Source organism: Bombus huntii, chromosome 2 (assembly GCF_024542735.1).
Source record: "Bombus huntii isolate Logan2020A chromosome 2, iyBomHunt1.1, whole genome shotgun sequence".
NCBI lineage: Eukaryota > Metazoa > Arthropoda > Insecta > Hymenoptera > Apidae > Bombus > Bombus huntii.
The window spans coordinates 12,973,029-13,000,026 of NC_066239.1; the positions used below are offsets into that span (position 1 = coordinate 12,973,029).

Here is a 26,998-nt window from a genome sequence, read left to right on the forward strand (position 1 = left end):
TCTAGATTTTGAAATTTCTTCCATGTTACTTTAAAAATAAACTTCGAGTTCTGTTTTTGTAGAACTACACGAACTTCTATTAATGGGTTGATGAATCGGTCGCAAATGACAGAGAAGAGAAAGATATCCTTGCGGATATTTTCGCGCATTCCAGTGGATGCGGTTCATCGACATTAATAGTGGGAGAGTAGAGAGGTTGTCTCGAAGGTTGCCGCGATTGCCATTCTACGTCTTTTATAATTCTATATTCAGCATGGACACGGCTACGTTTCAGCCGCTTTCTTCGAGCGAACCCGCGCGAATTTCAAACAGGTGGAAGTGGATATCGATAACCTGTTCGACTACCAAGTTGTCTAACAAATTTTCTCTCTGGTCGGTTCTTTCACTACGAAACTTTGATCCGTTAATTTATTAGCCGTATATTTTTATTTTTATAATTATCATAGCCGTATATTTATTTCATTTACACAACGCTCGATTGTAAGCAATTAGAAAGACAAACATCGACGAGAAACAACGCGCCCATATAATCACACGTTCTTCGTGATTTCTGTTTGCGTTACGACTAAAAACATTCATGCTGCATCATACTGTCGTGTATTTATTATTTGAATAAATAACTTGTCGCTCTTGGAATATTGCGTGCTAATTATCGTGGTTCAATTAACATTTTCATTTAAAGGATATTATTTAATATATGTTTGGAATATTTCTGATGACATTTTTTACTAACATCATTGACTATCATACAGTATAGTTAATCCTTCTGCCATATACTATAAATCAACTACAAAGTCCTTCCTGTTCTCAAAATCTAATTATTTCTCCTTTAGATATACCATAAAAAGAATTACGAAGACTTTCTTGGTCTTGAAGCTTTCCCTTCGTTATTATATTCTTCACAACACAAACTAATAATGTCTTAATATAAATACGCCTCTTTCCTCTTAACTTTCTTTCATTGTTTACCGTGCATTGCCCAAGTTATAAATCTCCGAACATCATGAGTGCTTGAATGCATCATCACACACGTTGGAATTATACAAAATGTTATTTGCTGTCTTAACGCGTCCTAACGATTCGTCGACACTAAATCATATAATTAGAGAGGCTCGCGATTCAAATGTCGTGGCGCAATCGTGGGTTGTAGCCAGTGATCGTAGAAAAAAGAAACGAGCTTCGATGGCAGGATCGTACTCCGAGCATTCCTATGCAATTATAGTTTCCTTTTATCGTGTTGATCATACACCTGGATCGAGGGATCCGGTTTTACACCGAGCAACGAATGCGTAATGCGTGTTCATTAGCGATCCCGTTGAAAGTGGCTACACGAGGATCTATAATATTCCACGGACATGATCGACTTGCTTGTGTTAAGAACAGTCGGCGATAATATGAGGAACATACACACAGGTGAACGTGTACCCGCGCAAATCGCGAGAATTCCGATTGAATTATTTCGTTATTTTCCAATGAAACGGCCGAACGTTGTGATAGCATTGGTTTACACATTCTCGTGATTGTTAATAATTAATTCTCCATAACGCCATGTCATTTCAACGTTACATGGATTTCGATATATCGGCATTATGTTTTATTTTATTTATCTGTTGTTGTGTAGAAATAGCAGCAATATTTGTTTTTAATTAAAGACTTATGGAAAAATACGACAGCTTTATCTTCGTGGCCTTCCGATCATAATATTACTATTTAATACAGTTTGGAGGAAACTTAATACGATGGATTTTTTTAAAGCAGTGCAACTAATTGTATAGCCTAACAAATCCCCATATTTTTAAACTAGGATGGAAAACTACTTTTTTCCCTAGCAAAAGGAAATAAAGTTTCTGACTACAATGATTGCTTTGAGCGACCTACGAGTGGATTCGTGAATCCGTTTGAAGCAATTTTTCAGTAACGAATCGAAAATTTCACGAAAAATGGTCCGCGAATGCAAACTACCTGGTCGTTCTACGCGTGTAAACTGGCGCGCGTAACTGCAATCTCGATGTCCCGCTATGCTTTATGTAAAACTGACATATTTTCACGGGACGATATTCAAAATATCTACATGGCAAATTCTTGGATTGGTTTATCTCGCAATGGAACAGGATAGTAACTGTATTACGAATTATGGTACGGCCAACCGGTTTCGTACTGCAATTACTTGTTTGTTAGGTAAATCGATTTCTGAAGTTTCCTAGAAAATGGATTCAGGGAAAATTGAAATAATAGAGGAAATTGATATAGAGTGATTTGCGGTAATTTAGTAATACGATTTTGTCAATCGTCATTATCTTAATTATTTTTTAACAAGAACATCGAATGAATATCCTATACGTTGGTAGAATATTATTGAATACAAATACATATAATCTTTTCTTTCTTACAATAATACAGCAACGTATTATTACAATATTTCTAAAAATAATTAAAACAGAGTTAAGAATTTCAGCAGTACAAATGTGCTTAGGAAATACTTGAAATTTTAAATTTGTTTTATATACAATTCTATAAAAATCAGTCACTTCCTAATAAACTTATAAGAATGTTGTTATACTGATGTTTACAGTATTATATTATTAGAAAATATTAGCATTAGTACATAAACGTTTCACACTTCGCGTCAAGGATGCTCAACATGATTCCACTTGTGCTCTGATGTTGTATGTAACTTCGAAGGACGTTGAAAATTGTTTCTCGTAGTGTACTTTAGAATCGCAAATAACATCACACATACGGTTGAATTATATGCATTACGTGCCACGACCAATTTTCTCGTCGTTTTGCCGAGTGAAAGGTAATTTAACAATATCACGGGCCCCGTGTTTTTCTCTCCTCAAAACGTTGCCGACCTCTTCTTTTTTTCACCGTCATTAGCGAGTTAAAGTAACGTGAAAAAATAATAGAAATGAAAGTTTCGGTGCGGGCAGTAACAAATATCAAATTTTAGTATCTTTCATTTCTTTATTTATCTTGATTTTATTTGTAGGTAAATAATGTTGGAAACGCGGAATGCATAAATTCTAACTACACATCTCTGGATACTGATGTCTATAATTCGAGTTTTTATTCCTGGGTACTGGGAAGACAGTTTCGATTTAAATATGAATAAAAAATGGACGCTGATAAATGGTTATCGTGTTCGTTCATCAAAACATTTGTGAGTTCTTGCTACGTCCTTAATCTCCGTTGCGAATAAATACGTTTATTAACTACTGATACTCCAGTCTTTGCTATTTATGGTCATTGAATTTTGTTAGTTTTTTTACCACTACATTCTTACTTCGCTAAAGATTTATCCTTCCATATCACTTTTATTTTCATTTTTCCAAAACTAGGAAAAATCCGATAACGTAACTACTAACTAAAACAAAGACAGGATTTAATTTTATCACTGTTTCTTGAAAAAAACATTCTTGAAAAGCATCAGGTTTTATTACGTCTACAAGAAATAATATTGATGCCATTCTCATTATTTTCACCATTAAAAGAGCGTAACAAAATTATCCGACATATAACAATTTCTAAGAATACTATATTTTTTCACGATTTTCCATAAATCGGCCACCTGTCCGCTCGTTAAAGAAGGTCTTTTATTCCCCTTACATAATATGCCAGTTATGCCCGCGCGTGTTCATATACATATTTCAATCCCCTTTCTGATTCTGTACATACATATATCGTGTTGAGTGTCATTATCTCGTAACACCCACGTTTCCCACTGTATACCTACGTGAAGTCTATTACCTTCACCCGATCAGGCATTGTGAATGCAGTATATGTAAATAGAGTAGCTACACGATTGCCGACAAGGTTGTAGAACGGAACGCGCAACACTGTTAGCGTTTACGGGTTAATGAGATGAATTTTACGGTGCAATAGACCACCTACGCAACCACGATCGTCCTTAAGATCGTCAATAATCAGTAAATGCATGTGAAATATGAATCGGTGCGCGGGCGAAAATTTGAATTATAATATGCTCGCGCTTCGTCATTAAAAGATATTTCTCTCATGTGTATACATCGCATAGGCATTATTGAAACGTTTTCGTAAAATGTGAATTACATATTTACGCACGTATTTATTTGCTTGAATATTTATGAAAATGAATTTGGCAATTTATACAAATTAAAAATAAATCGAGACAGCGTTAAATTAGCTTGAAAATTTATAAAAGTATACTGCACCGAGTGACACTTGATATTTACGATGCAAGAAGTTGCAGCAAGCACATACGTACAACGAAGCTGGTTTAAAGTGAGGGTTAGCGCAGGAAACCTTAAGGAATAAACTCTGCCATGTTATTAGGTTTAGTTACTTCGTTGCATTATCGTTTATCTCTTCGCTTGATGTTCGATCCGTCCTGTTACTTGTTTTAAACATAGGAATCTTCAGAAATTGATCTGTATCTTCGTTGCACGGACGAAGAGCAGAAAATCATGAAACCGAGAAATATAAAAATTGTTCACGAAAAAAAAATATCCTATAATCTTTATCAACATAAAACTGGTTGCAACTCTAAGTCCTGATTCATTCTTCCTGGCATTCAAACATAATGCAACACAAATTAATATTCTCGTTCTACAATAAAGTAAAAAAGAAAAGAATCTTCTTAGATGAAATCAAAGTTGAAATAATTGCGGGACAAAGACAAGAGATAAATCAAAAAAAATAAAATCCACCTCTGAATGCTCCGATCAAATTCATCGCAGAGACCAATCATTTATCTATGTCTCCATCATACGAAGTCTTCGAAAGTACGTCGTAATTTCATATTTCATTTTCTATCCCTGCGTGGAGCATAAAGTCATCGAAACCGTACTGTAATGCGATGTACTTTGAGGTGATATGATTCAGTCAAAAGTTGCAAAGCAGAACGTGCCGAGTGCAACCGTAACTCGATATTAAACTATAAGGGTTTCCATGCGCGGTATAGATCATAATCATTGCGAAATGTCGAGGACGACGGTCGAATCGCGACGAGTCGTAGCTAATATTTAAGCGCGTACACGATATAGGAAGGTATTGATCACGAAAGATACGTTTCACGATGTCATGATTTTTAATAAGAGACATTACGTCTGTTTACAGGCGTATATAAAGAAGGAACTGGGTAAAGTGGTGGTGTACACAACGACCTCTGGTATCGTGAGGAAAACGTTCTACAACTGCAAGAAGGTGAAGCAAATTCTGAGGACGCATATGGTCAAATACGACGAGTTGGACCTGTTTGGCGACGCAGAGTTGCAGACCGAATTGAGAGATCGTTTGGGCTCCACGGTGATACAGTTGCCGCAGCTTTTCATTGATGGACAACACATCGGGGTATGTAGATTTATAATATACATATAAATTAGTTCTTCTTGCTGGCACAAGTAATTATTGATTCATGATTATTCACGAGGACATTGTTTAAAAAACAGAAAAAGATCTGAAACTTGAGATTTGATCTTGGTTGATTATTTTTACTCTTATTTCATATTGTAATGATAGCGAATTTTTGTACTCTCATGTAAATAGAAAATTTTTGTGTGATGCAAAATGTTACTGCTACCATTATAAATGGCATTAAAAAATAGAGTGAAGTTTCTTAGTAACCTTTTGCCAATATCTTTCATAAAAACACAAATGATCGATGTAAAAAGATTAGGTCAAACGTATCGGATACGGTGAAGTTTGTTTTCACTATTACACTAATATTTTATGATATATCGTAGATTAAACTAATAAAATTCAATAATATATCATTGCATATAATATAATATAATAATATAATAATAAATTTCAATTTTAAATGGCTAATAAATTTTGTAATGGTGCATGTCAAATGATTACAAAAGTTTACCTTTCCATTTTACATATTTTCTACTAATACAAAACCATAAAATCTCAAATCCACATTCTCGATAAAAACGAATCTTTTGAAAATGTCCAAAATTCCGTACAATTTTCCACGCAGACCTAATACTCTTCAAATTATGTGCAAGCGAATAGTTTCTAGCCGAATGATCGTATGCTAACACAGCAGCAAGGTTAAATCTATTTACTGAGTACTCTTGTTAATACCGTGGTAGATAATTATCGCTGTTTATCGAGGTCATTATTAGAACGCGCAACTAATATATCGGTGTATTTCTTAGCATAAAACTTGAACGTTAGAGGGAAATTGGTCCTCGCCGGCACGTGTTCCACGTGTTCGCACTAAGGTTTACATTCCACGATTATCAACGAGAACGATGTTGAATAATGAAACGTGAGCATCTGCTGGTGAACGTTTCGACATACTGTGTTCGACGCTCGTCAAACAGGTCTCTTCGTCGTCATCGATTTTCTCGCCTACGGGAAAATGTAATCGTTTCTTTCCAAGCACACGGCATCCCTTTCTCCCATAAGTGCCGTTACTCACTAAAGACTTGCTCCTCGGCGAATACATTTGCATTAAGTTTAAGAGAAGATACGAGCTTCTATGTGCGTAGTTCGAACCAGTGTGGCGCGCCAATCACGGCTATATGGATGACGCGTGAGGGACGCACGAACAAGTAGATTTGGTCTGTATCGCATCGACACATTCTACTTAGGGATACATTTTATTGAAAATGAGTAGCGCAATGTCGTTGGAATCTGGTAACGCTGTGGTAATGTTGAGCGATTCGATAGGTTTATGAGCGTGTGATTATGGAAATAGATATAAATATATTGCTGTTGGAAATAGATATAAAGCTCAATGTAGCGTTATTGGAAATATGAAGAACGATATTAGAAATATAAAACTTTTGTTAGTGCAACGCTGTTAGAAATCTAAAGCTCAATGCAGCACTGTTAAAAACATAAATCTAGCAAATTACATCGCATCGATAGTGTGCATTGAGCCTTAATGTACATTCAATAGCGGGATCCCACGGCTGTGTGCGTTGCATTATTAAAAGTGTAAATTCGCCGAATTGCACAGCGAAATTATAGCGATATTGAATCCCCCGTCTGCATTGGGTTTCGCGATGCATCGCACGATATGAAATTCGATCAGCCAATAAATTTACTGTACCTTCGGTGCTAATAATTTTTGAATCGTCAAATTTAATCATCAATTTTGACCACCTAATAATTTGTAATCTTTCGCCGACCGAGTCACCTACGATTGGTCGATAATAATAATATGCAACAGCACATATTTGTGGTCTCGTTGGTTTTCGCGTGAATTTCTCGCAAGGCCGATGTCGTATTGCACAACTAGTGTCCGCGCGTTTGAGAAAGCTGAGAGGACGCGACCAGGAGAAATCAACTGAAAATGTCAAAGATGACAGACGAGCGCCGTCGCTTTGAATAGGCTCGCAAACCGGAAATCTGCGGTAGACACAACGCACAGTTACGCAATTGATACACGAGAAAGTCCTTTGTATGCCGCATCTGCACACGTTTTAACGGTCGTTCATCGATCATAAGATTTCAAGAAGTTTCAAATTAGTTATGCGGACATTGCTTTACAATCGCGCCGCGCCGGTTTGCAACGGTTCCACATTAGTGATTTCTTTCTTGCTGCGTCAGAAATTGTTCTGCAGTAGCGCGCTGTTCCATGGTTTTCGCGATTCATCGAAAGTTCGAGAAGATTTCGTGGTAACTGTTGTATTGCAATATTCCAAAGAAATTGAAACTAAAACTTTACCAATGACATATACAAATATACGAAATAATTCTATATTACATAACAATCCAATTACGTTATATCTACTAAATCTTTTCACAATATTCATCTGCAATTTTTATATTCCTTATGTATTTTCATATAATTTCAAACATTCTACCTCATTAGAAATATTTAATAGAACTTGGTTTCACATTTGTGTTTATTTCCTCCAATAAATTTCAAGGAAGGGACCGTAGCCTGTTCAAACAGCTAAAAACAAAGGTTGAAGATAAAAATGCAATTTTCACTTATAAGGCTTAAAGATCGTTATTTCCCAGTGGAAGCTCACGGTGTAGTTTCGCAATTCAACGTTGACATGTGAAAACAAAAATAAAACCGTAATGGAATTTCTGAATGACGCGAATATCACGGGAGTAGGTTTTCGGTTTCGGTGTTGCGTCCAGCGGAACAGATGATTTTGTGTTTGTTATTTTTCTTGCAGCGCGTTCGTGATGATCGTGTTTCTCGCGACTCTCGGTTATTACACGCGTCGCACACTGCTTTTCTGCTACGTTTACGGCGATACTTTTACTCGTTTTACCAGTCGAATGCACGAAGAAAGTTTCGTATGGTGTCAGGTTCTGCCTCTATTTACGCTTTGATTGTTCATGCAGAAGATGATGCTTCTGATATTGTTTTTCGACTTCAAAATCAAATCTGCCCGTCGCACCGACATCCTTTACTAGATTGAGAAACAATCATAAAAAAGGGTAGGATCGGTGGAAGGGAATCTAGTTCCTTGAATTTATTCGGATTTTATGGCCTGAGAGAGGAACGTTTAAAGTTTTAGTTCACTGAGTATCAAATAGGGAGCTAGGGAGGAAAAATTTTGATAAAAGGCACACTCAGGCATAGTTTTAATTAAAGATCTTCTACTATATATGCCATTTTCATGTTTCTTGCGAGGTTGTACTTCTATATGTAGAGGATTAAAACTAAAAAGTGCTACACCAATGTACAGAGATATTCTTGAAGATTTCTGTATGGATACATGTAAGTAGACGCCTTATAACGTCAATCATGTAATACTGGAATCCGAAGGATCGTCATTTTTACAAAAATAATAAGTATTCATCATTCAATATCTCATGGATAGAATAAACCTTGTCAGGGAAGACAAAGGAATTGAATTTTACATTCACATGCTGAGTTGGACTTAAGATAAAATCGATTTAAATAACTCTAAACAAAAACCATTATTATCTCAGGTTACAGTATGATTACCATAATGTTATTAAGAAATATTCTTTAATATAGTTGAGTCGTCCCATTACGATCATTGTATCTGATTCGTAGAAGTTTTAGTACACTTTCGAATCACACGTACATCTCAGTAATTAACTTGAACCAAACAACAACTACAAATGAATTTTGTAAATTTCGAGCCAACCGATTGTCCTACTTATCACAACATTATTAGATGTAAAATCTGTCCATGCAGTAAAATTATGTAACCTACAACCTCTCGCTTACCTACTAATAATAAGTATATCTATTATTGCTTAAAAAATTATCGTTTAAGATAGAATGAAAAAACTTCTAGGAAGATAGAGATATTAGAGAGCATGTCTGTATTAAACGCATTGACCGTCAAGTACAACCTAGTTGGCGAAGATTAAGGAGTAGAAGTAGAAATTATGATAACAAAACACCGTGACCTTGTTTCCTAACTTCACCAATTTCCTCTTACTTAAACTGATAAAACAAAAGCACATTTTGTGTTGGTGTCGTGAAACAAGTTCTCGTAGCGCTTAATGCCAGTCGAAATGGAACAAACAAACGTGCAATTACATGCCGTGCAATTAGACGCACGCTCCGATAGTGGCGCGGTGCGCAATTACGTCGCAACACGCCGACTAATAAATTGCATCATTGGGAGGCTGGAGAAATTCCGATCGCTCGTGAACGAACTGCGGCCGAAAAATTACGCAATTTCAGGGAAAATTGAGCGTTAGAGATTTCCCAGATCGACGCGAGGTATGTATGTATTCGCAGCAAATATTTTACGATAACAGATTCACAGCATTGTTGTAAAACTGGCGAATTTATTTTGCTCTTCAAGACGTTCTCTTCGTTACCGCTAAAAATCCACTTTCGAGTTGTATATTTCACTTTCGAGCGTTTCTAGCGATAAAATTTCCGAAGTTTGAAGTACAAACTCCTTGTACGAATTATATTTGAGTAGTAAAAGTCCAGTGATTGAGAGAGGAAGAAAAAAGGTTTAATGATATAATTATGTGCTTCCGGAAGTTAACAGTTTTATTAATGTGAAAGATTTTTGTGATAGGGAAGTGCACATAAATATATTACGAAATATCTTTTTGTTTATGAGACTGCTCGTTTTAATAAAAATATAGGGACACCTTCTCACGATTCTCTTCTCATTATTGTTTGCCATCACCGCTGAGAATCATGTAGTTTTTCCCATATCCTAAATTAATTTTAATATGTACGTAATATAAATATATGTATACAATGTAGGGTAACATGAATTTATAAATAATTTTTTGGATGTAAATACATATTAAGATTTCTAATTTGTATGTTATTAATAACTCTTATATTATAAATGCTCTTCTGCTCATCTATTTACAATATCCACATAAGTAGCATTTTTTCAGTTATTTCTTAAGAAAGCGAAGAAAGTGAAAGCGAAAATGGAATGCAGCTTAGGAATCATAAAACGAAATTACTTCGGGTTTAATAACAGCTAAGTTGGCCCTCACCTTTTCAACACTGTGACATTTTGCTACTCATTTCACATTTTGTATCATTTCACCGTGCTATAGTTAGAAATAGAAAGAAGTTATTAAACGTAATCATCGTTAAGGCTTTCCATTAATGCGAATAGCTTTCCTTAGAAACAATTCTTAATGTTTCCCTTCGCTTTCTCGCGCTCTTTTATCAACTTTCAAATTTAATTCTTGTATTTCTTACTCTTGTGATCCTTTTCCATTCTTTGCTGTTACATGATTGGAAATATGTCAAAGGAATATTATATACGTTAGAAAAATATAAAGGAAGAAGGTTGAGATATTTTTAAAATAAAAGAATAATATAATATTATGAGATGAAAATACTTCAATCTAATTTTTAATAATATACTAAAAAATCATTAAGCAATTATTCTTTTCGAACACACCAAACAATATACTTCTCCACCAAGAATCTATCAATCACAAGACATCAAGACACAAAACACGAAAGCTTCGATTTCACAATTTCAGCCGAATTCTGTCGCGTTCGCAATCAATTCCAGTTCTTCGGAACAAACAACGAATATATAATATCATTTGGTTCTCTGAACACGTATCGAGGGAGCGTATCTCCCATCAACGCCATCGCAATTGTCCAATTTCACCGAGTGTCTAGTCGCGTCGCGGCTTTGGATATCAGAGATCTTGTTGATTGAACGCACGGTTGCATCGTCACTTTGGTCACTCGCGATAATCGTCGAGCGGATAAACGCGAAATGTCAAACCGCTCGATCCAAGGTCTATCGAGAGAGAAAGAGAGGAGAACAGAGAAAAAGCGCGAAAGAGAGAACGAAAGGTGAAGTGGATTGTGTATAAGGCACCGCGGTCCCCTGTGGTCCCTGTCGAGCGTGTATAAACGAAACACACCGCGTTCCAACCGCATTCCTCATCGACCGCGCCACGTGATAGTGTACGGATACACTACTAGCTTCGAAAAACCTACAAAATAGATGGCCAATGCGGCATTCGTATCGTTTGCATGATTCTTCGTTTGAGACTGTTTTTATGAATTCGTCTTGTCGCGACATGGGTGACGAATTGGAATTGGTGAAAGGCATCGATCGTTCGTTTTTTCGTAATAGGTTACGATAGACGTGCGTGGATATCGAAAGTAGAATAATATCGTTGGATGTTCCCTTGAGGCACGTTCCAGGTTTGGTATTTGAAAAGGGAGTGGGTTGGGTTTAGGATTTGAATGAATGAATTAATTGTATGTATTATTGATGGAAATTACCAATTGATCGATAACGAATTCATTGTTCGGTTGAGAAGATTTGGTAATGGTGAGAGACGCGGTTTTATCTATTAACGAAAGATAACAATACGAATATTTACGAATATGATACGAATATTTGGAATTTGAATTGCTGAAATGACTAGTCACTTTAAAATTCCAAATTTGAGTAAAACTGTTATCAATAGCGAGTCGTAGTGAAAACCTTCAACAGTAGTTTCCATTTAATACCGGTTTGTGTCTCACGCTTTAATGTCGAAACATTTCCACGGACCGAGTTAAAAATTGAGACACGTTTTTACAGATCACCTATACTTTATTTGCCAATTCCTTTCACTGGAAACCAAACCGCTATCCTGTCCCATAAAAATAAAAGAAACACTGGAAAGTAATAAAAGACATGCGAGGTAATGGATAAACAGGCACTATTAAAAATCATTGGAGTACGTAACTGTTTAAACAGCGAAGTTTCATAAAATGTTCATTACCAACAGCTGTTGTCACGCGTGTGTGATAACGCGGTACCGCTAAACGATCGGTGATAAAATACCGTGAAAATAGAGAAAACGTTTGACAGCAAAACCAAAGCGATTATAGCGGCTTTTACTTGGTCATAAATATTTTAATACGCGTTTCTTCGTATATAAGCTTACGCGACCTTCCACCGTCTCTGTGCAATGAAACGCTTTGTAATCGCCAGTGATTATCGCATATTTGAAATTAAAATCGTCTTGTCCGACTGCGCCTTTTGCGAATGAAACAAACTCCTACGAAAAACAAAAAGAAAATGCCCAGAAATTCTGCGTGTTCTTGTTAGCTTTGATTATTAAGTTCCATTAATACGAAGTTGTGGACGATGTTCGTGTCACTAAAAGTTGCTTCTTCTTGCAGGGATTCGACACCGTAGAGCGACTCAACGAATCTGGAGAGCTGAGAGAAATGCTTAAGCCTTACCAGGTAATTAAAAGTTCCATTTTACAAATCAGCATTTTCATTAACACTTGCAACAGATACTTTTTGTCGGTGGCTATTTGAGTAATTAATTGACTATTGGTGGTTACATATTTCCTTTCCTTTAAAATGTTTGACGGACAGTGATCAATTTTTGTAAAATCAGTATCGATTTGCAAGGATTTAAAGAGCATCTCACCACGTGATTGATTCTTTTATATACGTTACTATAAATATATAAAAGTTGCTGCTAGCCTAAAATAATGTTGATTGAAGATTTCTTGTTTATCTTATTATAAACTTCTGCGCAAAGAAAATTTCAATGTTATAATTAGTTTTATAAAAATAGCTGGTCGATTGACCTTGGTGTTAAAACTATTTTTATAATTTAAACTCAGCTTTTACTTAAAAAAATCTGCTTTTAATAAAACTGAGAAAATTGTGACAAAAAAAGTGTAGCAGAGAAAAATTTTCTAAAGATTGGTAGAAAGCAATTGATCATCTCTCATACGTAAGGTATACAGCTAATGTAGTGTGCAGTTCACAACTTCGTAACTTCGTTCGGATCCAATATTGTAACAGAATTACAAATTCCAATATTACGTCAATAATAATAAATCGTATCAGCATCTAATGACATCATATTATTCCTGCACGTAATTCCTCTATTATTAAACTGAATACATACCACGAATTCGATATTCTTACAATTCGATTCAATTCGCCAAAGAATTCAGTTCCATTAGCGTATCGAATTCTGAACACGCGGATTTTACCACAATCTTTTGTCACCGTGTAATTCTGAGGAAGAATTACAGAGAATTCTGCCAATGTTCCTCACGCCGGAGAATTATTTGACCCTTTAAGAATTCCGTGACGGTTCCGAGAATTCGCTACGTAACTATGTTCCATGTCTGTGGAATATTTATACCGTGTAGTAGAATGGAACAGCTGTGCCAGGCATTATACACATAACTGCGTGTTGGCGGACGATCGTGCGCGCGCGTAATCCGTCGCGAATACAAGGTTGTACAATCCTTTCACTTTTATCCGACGATATCTGCCTCCACCTTCCTTTTCCATCGCGATCATAAATTTCGATGTCGTGCAATTGAAGTTTACCTTGCAGCGAATAAAGGTCGTTTACACTGTCGCTACCACTATCACTTTCCTGATATTCTTTCCGTGCTGTCGGCCCTTAAACCTTGTGGTCGTCCTTTGAATTCGTGCCAGCACAAGGACATTTTTCCCCTCCATGCAAGGTCTATAAATTTTTCAACGAATCCTTCGAAAATTAATACCTTGACGTATTTAAAAATTGCTACTTGATCGTTACATTCGATTATTTCGTTCAGTATCCATAAAACCTTATCCAAAGTTGGCAAATGCTTGTAAGTGTTTGCAAAAGTTTGCGTCAAAACCAAATTAAAACGTATTTTCATGTACGTTCGTCGATCCATAGAAATGTAATAGCGAATTTTCTCTGATTTACTGTTGTGACTTCAAACATTCTCAAACGCTTGCGATAGTTTGCGGTTGCTTGTTGTCCGTAAGGCTATATGTCTCCACTGAAAGAAATTTTCCGCAGATAGTAAAATACACTTTAGTATAAAAATCGAGACACGATTAGTGTCTACGATTCGTGTAAGGTAAATGTGTTTCTGATTATCTTGCAATAAGAATGAGATTGAAGAGGTGAGTAGTTATTATGTAACTGGTTGGAATAAGGGCTAGTTTAGTTGGAAGAAATGGTGGATGAAGGATGCGCATTATGTAATTCCGTGTGCGATCATGTTAACGCATAAATCGAGTAATTAATCTAAAAATTGCGTATAAAAATCTATACATTTCAAAGTGTTAGATGTTAATATTAATGATATATTCTATATTAATAGATTATTGAGATGAAATTATTAGTCTTCTAAAGAAAAGATTTAAAATGTTGGATAATATATATAACTTTGTCTAATTAGATATATGATCGTTATCACGTTGATGTTAAATCAAGTCATTAATGATTGAATAAACTTTATATAACAATTACAATTTCAAGAAAACATTGCGGATTGCCTCCGAGAAATTAAGAGAGTGAGTTGTGAGAAAAACAATAATATCGTATATTTTTCTTTGAATGAAAGTTAATTACCGACTCATGTGGTGTGTCAGAAAGACGCGTAATTAAACGACGCCCACGATATACTCTTTTCCCCCCTGTCTCTTTACGCAATACTTGCATAATCTATCATCGTTATTCTAATCTTCCTCCGTAGGATAAGCATGTAGCTTATGCGTGTAACGTGTATATAAGATTTATTTCATTAACCCGTTGAATATCAACCACGTCTTGTCATTTACAAGGCTGCTGTGTTACATCGATATTATAATGAAGTCTACCTATTGTTGGACGATATTTTATTGGATTCGGAAAGTATAGCCGCAGAGATTGGACACTGACTTCTCTTCCATCTTTTATATATATTATATGTTTAATTCTTCGATTGTGATACATCATATAATATTGTGAAAAGGTAGGGACATTTTAATTTGTCATCAAAGCGCGTGTTAAACACGACAAAGAGGATTAAAGTAAAAATACTGAAATTCCGACGTGTTTCGAAATCGAGAGCGTTGAAGTCAAGGAAGTTAAACAAACAATTTCGTTTCTCACATCGTCCACTCTCAGGTTGATGTATATTCGTCGTTTTTGCGAAGAATGCAATTGAAAATGAGTAAAAGTGAAAGCGATGTTGGGCAACATCGCCGAACACACCGCGTGCGCTGAAAACTAATGCAGAAATAAGAATCGTCACGCTTCTTTTATAATCGTTGAATGATAGAGTCCAGCAATTATTCGAGCATTAGGTAATGTGAATGGAATTGCTACGGATGATCAAATCAGAAACACGATCGATAATTCGGAACATTAAGCCAGATACACATTTGATACGAAGATATTAATGTTAAAATATGCTTGATTGCGCAACTCTCCACTCTTTAATTCTAATTCTAAATCTGCCGAGTATTTTTCTACTGTGCGAGTTTTCTACTTAGATCAAAGCTTAATTAAAATTCCTTCTTCGCTTTAAACACATTCTTGAACTTGTCTCACGTACACGCTCTGCATTTAGAATTCATTCAGACACACGTTTCAATCTGAACAGCGTGATGCAATTAATCATCAAATCCCCTCATAGGAGGTGTGATCTGGGTGTTTATGAAAGATAATTTCCAGCTACTGTAATATGGTTACATTCAAAATACTTTCCTCCCATAATTATACAGCTATTGTTAGTCTACCATTGTTTTACTACCGGAAATACTCAGAGTATTCACGACGATTATATTTCTCAATAGGGCTATTGACTTCTTTCTAATTGTCTAGACGTCGTTATTACGAGTCTAGAATAGCTCTTTTCCTCTAACAACGATTAAACAAGAATAGTATAATAGGATATGAGAAGATGAGTACTATATTGGTATACTAATAGATAATGAAACACTATTGTAAAATTTACTATATGTATTATATTTCCTTCAACAAGCTTCTTCATTTTTAGGCGCCATTAACGCATCGTGTAATCAAACATACAAACATTTCATCTCATGTACCCAGTCATAACTTCAATCTAAGGCTTCCCAAATGCAAAAGTTCATTCATACCACTATCCACAGAAAAAAGAGGTAGAAAAGGAAAAGAAATAGTTACTCATCTCTACACCGTTGACTTTTATTTCAGAGCGAAGACGCGTGCACAGTGTGTCTATTCTGCGGCGGTTACCAATGGCAGCTGTGCCCGGTTTGCAATGGCAGCAAGAGGTCTGTTCATCGTAACGACTTCACCGCGGAATTCGTCGCCCTGAAGTGCGCGAAATGCGATGTGAACGGTCTGATTCGCTGTCCCCATTGCTGAGGCATCAAAACGGAAGAAGAAAACGGCGAGCACGTGCTCGAAACGACATCGTATCCCCGATACCGGCATCGAATCGCTAGCGTTACACGTTCCCCTATCTAAGACTAAGGTGCTACAAGAAGTATATTGCATGTTAAACACGTTATGGAGAAGTTCTTGCTGTCGTGTCGCGAACAACGAACAGATCTATTGTACGATCAGTCGCATATCAAACGATCGCCGTGCAAGCGCTGTCTCGACTTGAATTTTTTCATTCACTTCCGTTCCATTCACACGAAGAGCTTCGTGGCATTAGATATGATTTATGGGAAGCACTCATGGAAATTCGAGATAAAACGGCGCCGGCACGCTCGATCTTGAATACCGAGCACGATTCGCAGACGCTGATCGCGAGACCGTGCACGTGAACTGTAAAATATCGACTAATAAAGCTTATCTAATGTTTTGTAACATGCAACTCGTGTATTTGTCTCTTCGTATTTTATTGCAGTCCCGTTTCTTTCCCTTTTCCTGTGAATTTTGCGACTCGAGTTGTATATTTTTATTCTGCATATTTCTCCACGAAATATTTATTTTCCAATTCCTTGGAATTATCATTTACTTCTCTCCGTCTCGTCTAAAACTGATATTTTATGTTAAACAGCGCCCATGTTACACTACCAAATATCCTTGACCACTTCCTCCCCCATTTCAAATTCCAGCTGTTTCAAGCATATTTAAGCTCTGTTCATAACCGCAATTTGAAAATGAAATAATACTCGTAATAAACGAGCACATACTCTCCCAAATTTGTACGTCTCGCCATTAATACATTGGGTATAGTGTTAGGTTAGCATTCAGTTAAGGACCGACGCTCCACCACTATAAATGCATTTACATATGTATCTAACAATTTGAACTACTCATTTCTGAAACAAAGCAGGTGTTTATTTTCCATCGAAACAAATTTAAATTCCATGAAAAACCAGACACATTCACATTGATTGGTTTCTTTGGTTATTTGTATAACGGTAATAGGAACACAGGTGTCACGCAGAATAATTGGCACACTTTCGTTTTATACATGATCTGATTATCACGCAAGGAAGCTACGCAATTAATGCTAGACGAGCCATGTTTAATTCGTTACAGATCGAGATTCGAATCTTTCTTGTACGCTCCTCGAGATCCAATGACTTATTACGAGATGACTTTTCCACGAATCCTGAATTCTCCCAATAATACATTCGCGATTTCCTTTAACATTGTAGCTATCGTATTTCCAATTTCCAATTACAATTAATGGATCTCGGCCAAAAACATAAATACAATAATTTATATATTTAATATCAAAATTAAATTAAGTGAATCGATGCAAATTCGAAATAATATACAGGATAATTCGCGTAATTTGAAATTAAAATGTAACATTGAAAATATGGTACAATAATTATGTAAACAATGTTAGACGTTTAATTGCAAATATTTTCCTTTGAAAATTGCATAAACTTCGTACCAGGAATTTCTTCGTGGCATGAACAATTCACAAATAGTTCGAAATTATCTAATTAGATAAATCATCTTGTATACTTAATCATATGCAATTTATTGACAAGCGCTGAAACTATAAACACGGATTACTTTGCAACGTACAGATAAGGTACTTTAAAGAAAAAGGGATGCATTAAAGCCGGCCGACGTAATTAACGACGGAAACGATAACTGCGGGACTGATTCTGTAGCACCGGAATTCACGTTGGAGCTTCCTTTAACGAGCCACCCTTTAAACTGGTCGCCCTAAGTTCAGTGGGTTACAAACTCGCTTAATCCGCGGTGTCGGGGTAAACTTTGTGTCATCCACAAGTCAGTGTCGCAGTTACTTAATCGATACAGCTTCCATTTCCATTGATAATCCGTTCCTGCAGCGTCGGCTACCTGGTTTAATTTTGTACCACTGTTTTAATACACTAAAGATAGAATGTATTTTCAATGTCATGTGATAATTTTATATTACAATAAATTGTAAAATACAAATATTTGTTTCTATTGATTTCTGAAATATTTGTATCCTAAATATTGATTTCTGATCAAAATTTGTTCTGAAAAACTAATACCTTTTAAGTATAATTTGTCCTTTAATACATGCTTTTAATATCGCATTTAATATTTATTTCGATATTTGAGAAACAGAGAAGCAATATATAAAGTATATCGAGTATCGTAGATTAAATACGTGAGTAATGCATTAATTGATCTCCTATCTTACTTGGTTATTAAGGGAAAAACAATATCAGATAGAAAATTTCAGTTTAATTAAACCTCTGCTCTCGCCATCTTATATTATGATTTTATGCACCATATCATTTTAATTATACCTACATTCAGGAAAAACATAACTTGCATATCTTTGTATTTGATAGATACAGTTACTCATACAATTAGTGATGATTAAAACTTGTTCTTTATCAAGATCTAAAACTAATTAAGGAAGTTGAGCAACTTTAAACAGGTATAAGAAATTTTTATTAGTTTTTTCTAATGAGATCCCGACAAAGTGGCAATGCAAACAGTCAAAGATAACTTTAATATTTGAGAATTTCTTGAAATACTAACATCTTGGTCAGCGTACTTCCTAGAATTTCTGTAAAAGCACTTGTTAATGTACGACAGCGTTGTCCTTCGCCTAAAGAATATTTACGCCGCCTGTTAAGCGAAAATCGAACATTAAAAACGATACAATAAAAAAAGAAGTTCCAAGGAGAATATTTCCATAAATAAACCATTGAAGAAAATTAATGTACAAAAAATGTTTTTATGACCTTGATTCTGAAGTAAATCGCTTTGTTTTCGAGTGATCTCCGATGACCGAGTATTTTTTAGAGCAACAGCCTGCGAGAGAACTGGTTCACGATTATTCAGTCCCGTTCCTCAAAGAAAAGAAGGTTTCGAAGGTTATCCCCACAGGAAAAAAAGAGGAAAAATAAAAAGTATGATACAACAACGGAACAATGGTTTTATACTCGGCTGCATTTAATTGCGAAGGCTGAATCGCGAGGCATAAAGTAGGTTTTGTCAGGGCGTCCTGAAAAAAAATATAGGACACAGAACGTTCTATGAAGGATTGTCGCCGCTAACGTCCAGGAAAGACGTACTTCCTGTTCGTTGACTTGCCGCTTTTAATTGCGGAACCCGCGACATAATGGCGTGTTAGATATTCACGATTCTTTCACGCGTGTGAAGCTTATCGTGTACATACGGGATACGCGTAGCGTGGGAGTCGAGTCTTCTTCCAATGGATATTTTCACGTATTTATACGACGAAATGCCAGAGAAGGGCTTGTTTGGCTCGTCCCTACAAACATTCTACGAGATATATTGGAAAATCCGAGGATCAGTCGTATTTTTACAAATGGCCAATCGTGCTTGGCGAGGTCCATTTTTCCAGATTATATTTTATTCCAGTTTATTAATGTTTCTCTTCATGCAGAAAGCTTAGATTGATAGGTTCTATATTTTAAGATTGAAGGTCGCAATTTTCAGAAACTAGTAATACGTATTTATTTGGATATTTAAGAAAATACTTGAAATTACGAACTACGATACATAACGACATTGAAAGCCGGCTTTTTCTAATGCGAACACAAAAGACTGAAAAGAATCCTGTATCAACATTACGATATAACGATGTAAAATTATTTTTAGAAAGTACTCGAAAGTTTAGCCGCAAATGGCAAATCGAAAAAGCATTTTTCATGCATAAATACAAAGTTACACAATTACAGTTACCTCCAAGCAAAAGATAACAAATTTATGCCACTTTTATAATCACCAGAGCTACTACCCTATACTGTAGTAAGCCTCCTAGTGTTGCTAGTAGAGTAGGTCTACATTAGGCGGACACGCAATCTTACGTGTACCACATTTATATTTTCAATCGCAAAAGAGATAAAACGGTTGAATAAAGCGCTAACGAATATTTTCATACGATTATTTTTCTATTGTTGTACGTGATAACGAAGGTTTAATTATCGTGGCAGAAACTGGTAATCGTTTTAACGTTTAACACGGTCGCGTGTCACCGCGATGGAGGCGCTATTGATTGCATACGCAACAAGTCACGTCGATATCCAGCGCTCTGTGCGGGTCAAAAAGTGCATTTACTATGCATGGGCAACAATTAACTACTATTAGTGTAGCGACAATAGTGATTTACGACAGAGTGCTAACTATCGAACTGCAATACACGAGCCCTCCCATTGAACCGTGTATTTCTATAGCAACAAAATTCGATTTGCCTAATTTAAAAATCGATCGTATCGATACGACAAATATTTCATATCGTTCCGTTTCATTTTATTTGCAAACGGTAATATACTTCTTCTTATACTTCGAAAAAATTGAATAGAGTAAGTTACTTTAAAAGAATGATTTATTAAATTATATATCGTGCTTCGTTCATTTTAATTTCAACATTTTAATGTGTTTAGGGATTATTATAATTTATTCGAAATTTAACTTGGAACCTATTAAAACTATTGCTATGGAAAATACACGAGAAATACTTATCCGTCTTACATTAGCGAAATTTGGTTTAGTTTCAAAACAATCTAGAACCGGTATTTGTTAAACGCTTTGAAGCGTTTCACGTGATGCACGAACATGCAAGAGTATTTAGCAGCAGGAAGTGAAACAAACGCTTGATTAACATAAAATCTATGAACCCTTCGGAGTAAATTGCAATCCTTTATTCTGATCTCGCAATAACTGCGAGTATATTAAATCCGCTAACTGAAACGGTTTCGTATCAAAAATCATCCAGCAGCCAGATTTGTGTTTATCGCATTATTGTCTTATATGTACAGCCTTTGTGATCACAGAGAAGAGCAACGTGGAAAATAACAAATTGTCTCTGATCCCTTTTATTCGCGCGCGACGTATTCCGCATGGAAACTGGCTAGTCAGTCGCAATATCGAAACAATTGCGATTTACTTCGACAGAGTTGGTTTCAAAATCTATGTTAATTGAGCATTTGTTTACCCTGTAAACGCGTTCGTAGAATATTGATTAGCCCTTCTTGATATTGTAATAGCAAAAATAAACATAACATAAACCTCAAGCTTCGCGGTAGATGTTCATCACATTTACGCGTAAAAATAAAAGAATATTTTATAATAGAAATTACGTAAATCGTCTTTGAACCGTGAACGTAAATAAAACGTGATTTAAATTTAATAATATGCACCAGTATAATATAAATTTGTTAGCGTCGGATATATTCCACCCTTGTCAAACCATCCTTCTAAATTCTCTTTTAAACTCCACTAAAGCTCTTCATTCGACCTAGAAAATCCTCAATCTTATACATGTCTGCTGGAAACCGCCATAAAACCTGCCTGTAACCTTCAAACGCTTGTAGACACTTTATTTCCTAAAACATCAGGGTCTCCTTTTACTTTTCCAAACGTCTGAGAAAAAACGAAATATTTCTTTGCAAGATCCTGAAACTGTTTTAGAATTTCTCCTATACTTATTTTGCCATAAACTGATGTTTGAATTTAAAATGAAAATGAAAATGTGGGATGTACTTTCACCGTATGCTCTTAAGAGTTAAGCGTGTTCACTTACATACGACTGGCCCCATAAAGCATAAACAAACGCATTTGGAGAACAAAAATCGTCGTTTGATGGTCAAACCTGATCCATTGGAAGTGGTGTCAGTTATGTAAGTTCGTTAGTGACGGATCAACTGTTCTATTTAAATTCCGTGTATTAACAGTGCCAGATTGAAGGCTGGCTTCGTTATGTTGGCACACATTCTCGTTGTCAATAGAACGTCACGTACAGCGTTGCATGCATCGAGCGAACAACACCCTATGAACTTTTAATCCAGACCGACCGGTGTATATCCGTGACAGAGGCGTAAAAATAAACGACAATTATATTTTTAAAACGTGCACAACACGTTTTTAAAACGTCTCTGTTACAACAGCCACTCTCGGCATCGAAAATGGATGATCGAACGACCAAATTCTATAATTCTATATAATATTACCGAATCAGTGGTATAACTCACTGAACGGCAATATTACGGTGAAAATATAGAAAATAAAGAGAAATATTTATTCGCGAGAAATTTCATATTTGAATGAATAGCTGGCGGAATTTCGTCGAGTATATGTATATCGATCATTAAAGCATGGCACGATTGATTAGGATAGATTAGCTGATAGATGAGAATCGTTTTCAGTAATTTTTATTTTAATATAAGATAATTTTTGAGCAACAGGTTCTGTTCTTCTGTTATTCACTTTTTACTATATTGTTGAAAGAAATAAGCTTTCGTCATGGTGAACACGCTACCACCAAAGTTTTGAATAAATAGGTTTAGGAATATATTATAATATTCATTCTTTCCCCCGAGAAATAATAGTAGTGTTCCCGTGCAACTTGAATTATAGAAACGCTAATCTGGTTTCAAAAGAATGCGATGGTTTTATGTAATATTTTCGATCAATATAACGAATTATATCTAAATATAAGCTACGTAAACTTTTGAATCAAGTTTCATATGGCGAAATATTACCTAACATTTTAAATATACTCGTTAACATAGTATAATTATTTTTCGAATTAAGCATATCATTATTTTAGTAACACTTTATACATCATTACAAAATTACTATTAATGTTCGACTTGACGAGGATGGCTTTAAAATTTGACGTAACAGTAATTTGCTTTAAATTCATGTTCATATTGTAGATATCGATTGATATTCTTGACCATTAAACAATTTTAGTCACTCTCATCCACGTGACAAGCTAGAACTATTAGGCGAGTGCTGGCCTTTCCCTGATTCTATTAAAAACTTTCATCTATTTCCATGACACCCTATTATCGACAATTTACTGCGACATTTACAGCATTTCCCTGAAACCGTCTATTAAGTGACAAGAATGTCGTAACCTCCTAGACTGGACAGTACGAATGCACTCGCCATTCTGGGTAAACGATTGCATAGCGTGACACTAAAATTTTCTTGGGAAAATTATTTAGTCCAAGGTAATTGTTCATCAGCTACTTTGTAATTTTTTGTAGAACAGAAAATAGCGATACCGCACGATTTTACATACCTACATACCCTCAACATTTCGCATGTTCTGTAATAATGAACGCATTAATTTCTAGCGGTTTATTCACTTGTATTTAGTTTAGATCTAGTAATAAGCCGAGAATGAATGTAATTTTCTAGTATTTTATGAAAACACGGGATTTTAGTAATCAAACTGCGAAAATGAATTTCATATCTATCAGGCAATTACATGCGACAAGCTGTCAAGAACACTGTGCGTTTTTCCTTATTTGTTTGGCATTTAAACCTTTAAATGAATTACCCTTTAAATGAGTTAAGTGAAAGCGGTCGCCTGCAAAAGGATATACTAAGACGAACATATTGTTGAAATAACCTTGTATCGAAGAAACTGTTATTGCATTCCTGCACAGTCCTCTGAATTTTTAAAGCTGTTTTTATGCAGTTCAATCCTTTGTCGTTTACTGGCAGGGCAATATTCTACTATGTGTCTCAACATAAACGCGCGGTTATCAAGCGGTATTGTATTTGAAGATATGAAACAGTGTACAAATGTGAAATCTTTAAATACAACTCACATTTGATATTTAAAAGGAACAAGCAATGATACGAAACTTTAAAAGGCTTCTGTTCTAATACCTAAGTCCATTAGTAAAGAAAATACAGTTCAGTGAATTTCATTAGATATCAGAAAAGAGAGGATCAATTTCTGAAGAGGACCGTTCATTTCTGAATTTCGAACGTAAAAAAACATCTCGTTCCAATTTTCACATTCTAAAATATCTAACTACCGCAATCTTCGCATTATCCAGGCAGCCAAATACATAATTGGAATACAAAACCCTCGTACTCAAAAAACATTGCACAAAAATCAGCACTAAGAAGCATATCGCGAAGCTAGACTCAAGTATCGATAAGCCTTAACTGCATATTTAAGAGTGATTAAATTTAAAACAAGGGCAGACGTCTAGCCAATGATTATCATGATTTAACCCTAAAATGGTTTGAGGTCATACCCAGTCCTCGGGATAATAATTATCCCGAAATTCAAAATTCAGCGAAACAGTCTAACCCTGCCACGAATTTTGCATTAGCGTCGTCACCTTGACTCTTGTCACGGCACGACGTTTTCCAGGCTGCGCACCGGCCCTAGGACACGTGCCTGAAGACGCAGAAGCGCGTGCACATATATGTATATTCGCGTTGTCCCAGACAACCCAGGGGAAAAAGTCGCGGATGCAACGCCACGGCATACAATGAACTCAAATCGATCGTTACTACACCAGTTGCGCCGATGCACGCGTCTCATGGTATGTGTATGGCAACATATACACACACAAACACACACGGATAGAGCGATGCAAACCACGCACAAATCTGGGCGCTACAACGGGATCGCTCGATCGATGGTAACCGGTGGCAGCCAGAGAACGGCAAACGGTGATGCTGGGGGGTGGAGGACAATGTTAGGGAAAGCTGTGGAACAGAGAAAGTGGAACGAAGGTGTAGCGATGGTGGTGGCGGTGTCGAAAATCAGAGGGGCATTTTCTCTCTCTCTTTCCGTCTGTCTGTCTGTCTGTCTGTCTCTCTCTCTCTCTCTCTCTCTCTTTGTCTCTCTCTCTCTCTCTCTCTCTTTCGTGTTTGTGACAAATAAAAGCAGCCAACCAGAACTAGGCAAAGGAACGCGTTGACCTTGGATGAACCGCGATCGAAGAGGTCCTTGAAATCCTTGCATCCTTATCGGATATCAAGTCCACGTGCCGACGTCGATTAGACATCAATTAGAGGGATTGGACGCGAAATAAGTAAGATAGAGGTTTTCCCCATGAAAAGGCTAAGTTTATGTTTGCTCGCCTGACTTCTTCGCTCGTTTGCTCAGCTGGCTGGGTTGGTTGCGTGCAACAAGTCTCGCGGCAGGATTAAACGAGGGAGCACATGACCTCGCGCCACGTGACGTCCATATGGCAGGGACGAAATTCAATGAGATAGCGTAGTAATGAGGATGAAATGTCGGGATCGACGCAGGATACCGAGGGCTTTAGAGAAATAAAGAAGAGGAAGGGGTGGGTCTCGCGAGAAATGCTTCGATTAATAAATCTATCCGCCTTTCTATCCTTGGACTGCTATTTACACGATCCTTGGTAGAGTACTTGATGATGCTTATAAATTCTTCATGGTTATTCTTTAAGGAGCACCGAAGAAAATGCTGGAAGCTCCTGTTGGGATTCCATTAATCGCTGCGAGGATTAGGAGGCTCGTAAATTCTTAGGGAACACAGGCTTACGTTGATCTATCTACTTCCAATAAGAACTACGTTATATAAAGCTTGATTCGCAATCACGCAACACGTGCTAGAAGGGAAGAGATAGATTGTCGGTGAACGTCAATGTAGGGCTTAAAGGTACAATATCGGGTAATTTCGTACGAGGCGAAGATTGGGACCGTGCGAATAAAACGCAACAATTAGATTAGAGAGTGCGCGTGGTTCATGCACCCGCGCGTCTATTTATAGCGGCGCACGTTTTCAAGGACGTGCACGTGCTGCAAACATGTTGGATCCGATAGTCCTACTCGTAAGGGAAGCACAAAATGTTCTAGAGCAGGATTACGCAGGTAAAGACATCTTCCGCGCATACTCTCAATAATTTGTAGATACTTTCTGCGTATATATTAATTTTAGGTAGATAGAGAGATATTGTAATTTCAACCCTCTGGGGAACATAGAATGGACTTGTTCGGTAATGATAATATATAAAACATAAAATGTGACGTCTTAAGGCATAGAAGTGCCAACGTTGCTACGGAGCAAGAGGCGCAAACACCGATTCGTCGACGGTGAAATCATAGAAAGAGAGGAGGGATCGAGAAAGAACGAGAAGGAACGTTAAAACGCAGATCGAAAGAAGAAAAACGGCGAGGTAGAAGGATGCATTATCGAACACGAGTAGCTGTGCTAGCCGAGACCTTCACCGAGACCCAGTTGGTCGACATTGCCCCTGTGTGCCATGGCACTGGCGCACCCCGCCCGACCCTGCCGCTGCCGCGAGATCTCGCGCGAGAGCGTGTTGACGGCGGCAGAAGCAGCCAAAGCAACCCCCTACCGTAGCTATCGGACGCGTCGAGCCACGGCAGCCTAGTCCGGCACACTATCACTGACGTACCACCACCGGCAAACCATCGCTAGTATACCATCACCACCATATACGTACCGTTCTCTTCCCTTTCCCGCTCCTGCGTTCTTGGCTGCGTGTTCACCCTGGCCTAGGGATTGCCTTGCTCCCCATCCCGTGACACGTTGCTGGCCAAGGAACAAGGATGCGGAGAGGTAGGAAGAATAGAGGGGTAGGATATACCGGTGTGAGGGTCAAGGAGGGAAGAGGAGCAGGATAGAG

The 26,998-nt window shown here is 36.8% G+C and overlaps 1 protein-coding gene and 1 long non-coding RNA gene across 6 annotated transcripts in view; one reads left to right on the forward strand and one right to left on the reverse strand.

The window, feature by feature from the left end:
• Nucleotides 1-16,995, forward strand: part of LOC126876930 (uncharacterized) — a 39,258-nt gene extending 22,263 nt beyond the window's left edge. For all 5 annotated transcript variants that reach the window (XM_050639789.1, XM_050639799.1, XM_050639806.1 and 2 more), the window contains exons 3-5: nucleotides 5,098-5,331; nucleotides 12,569-12,634; nucleotides 16,365-16,995. In XM_050639789.1, the coding sequence (XP_050495746.1) occupies nucleotides 5,098-5,331; nucleotides 12,569-12,634; nucleotides 16,365-16,538 (474 nt within the window). In that variant the 3' untranslated portion in view covers nucleotides 16,539-16,995. The remainder of the gene's footprint in view (nucleotides 1-5,097; nucleotides 5,332-12,568; nucleotides 12,635-16,364) is intronic.
• LOC126877194 (uncharacterized) lies at nucleotides 16,665-26,952 on the reverse strand. Its single transcript, XR_007694811.1, has 2 exons — nucleotides 26,816-26,952; nucleotides 16,665-18,452 (listed from the first exon to the last, which is right to left on the reverse strand). It is a non-coding gene; the product is annotated as an uncharacterized LOC126877194 (long non-coding RNA).
• Between the last annotated feature and the right edge of the window lie 46 nt (nucleotides 26,953-26,998).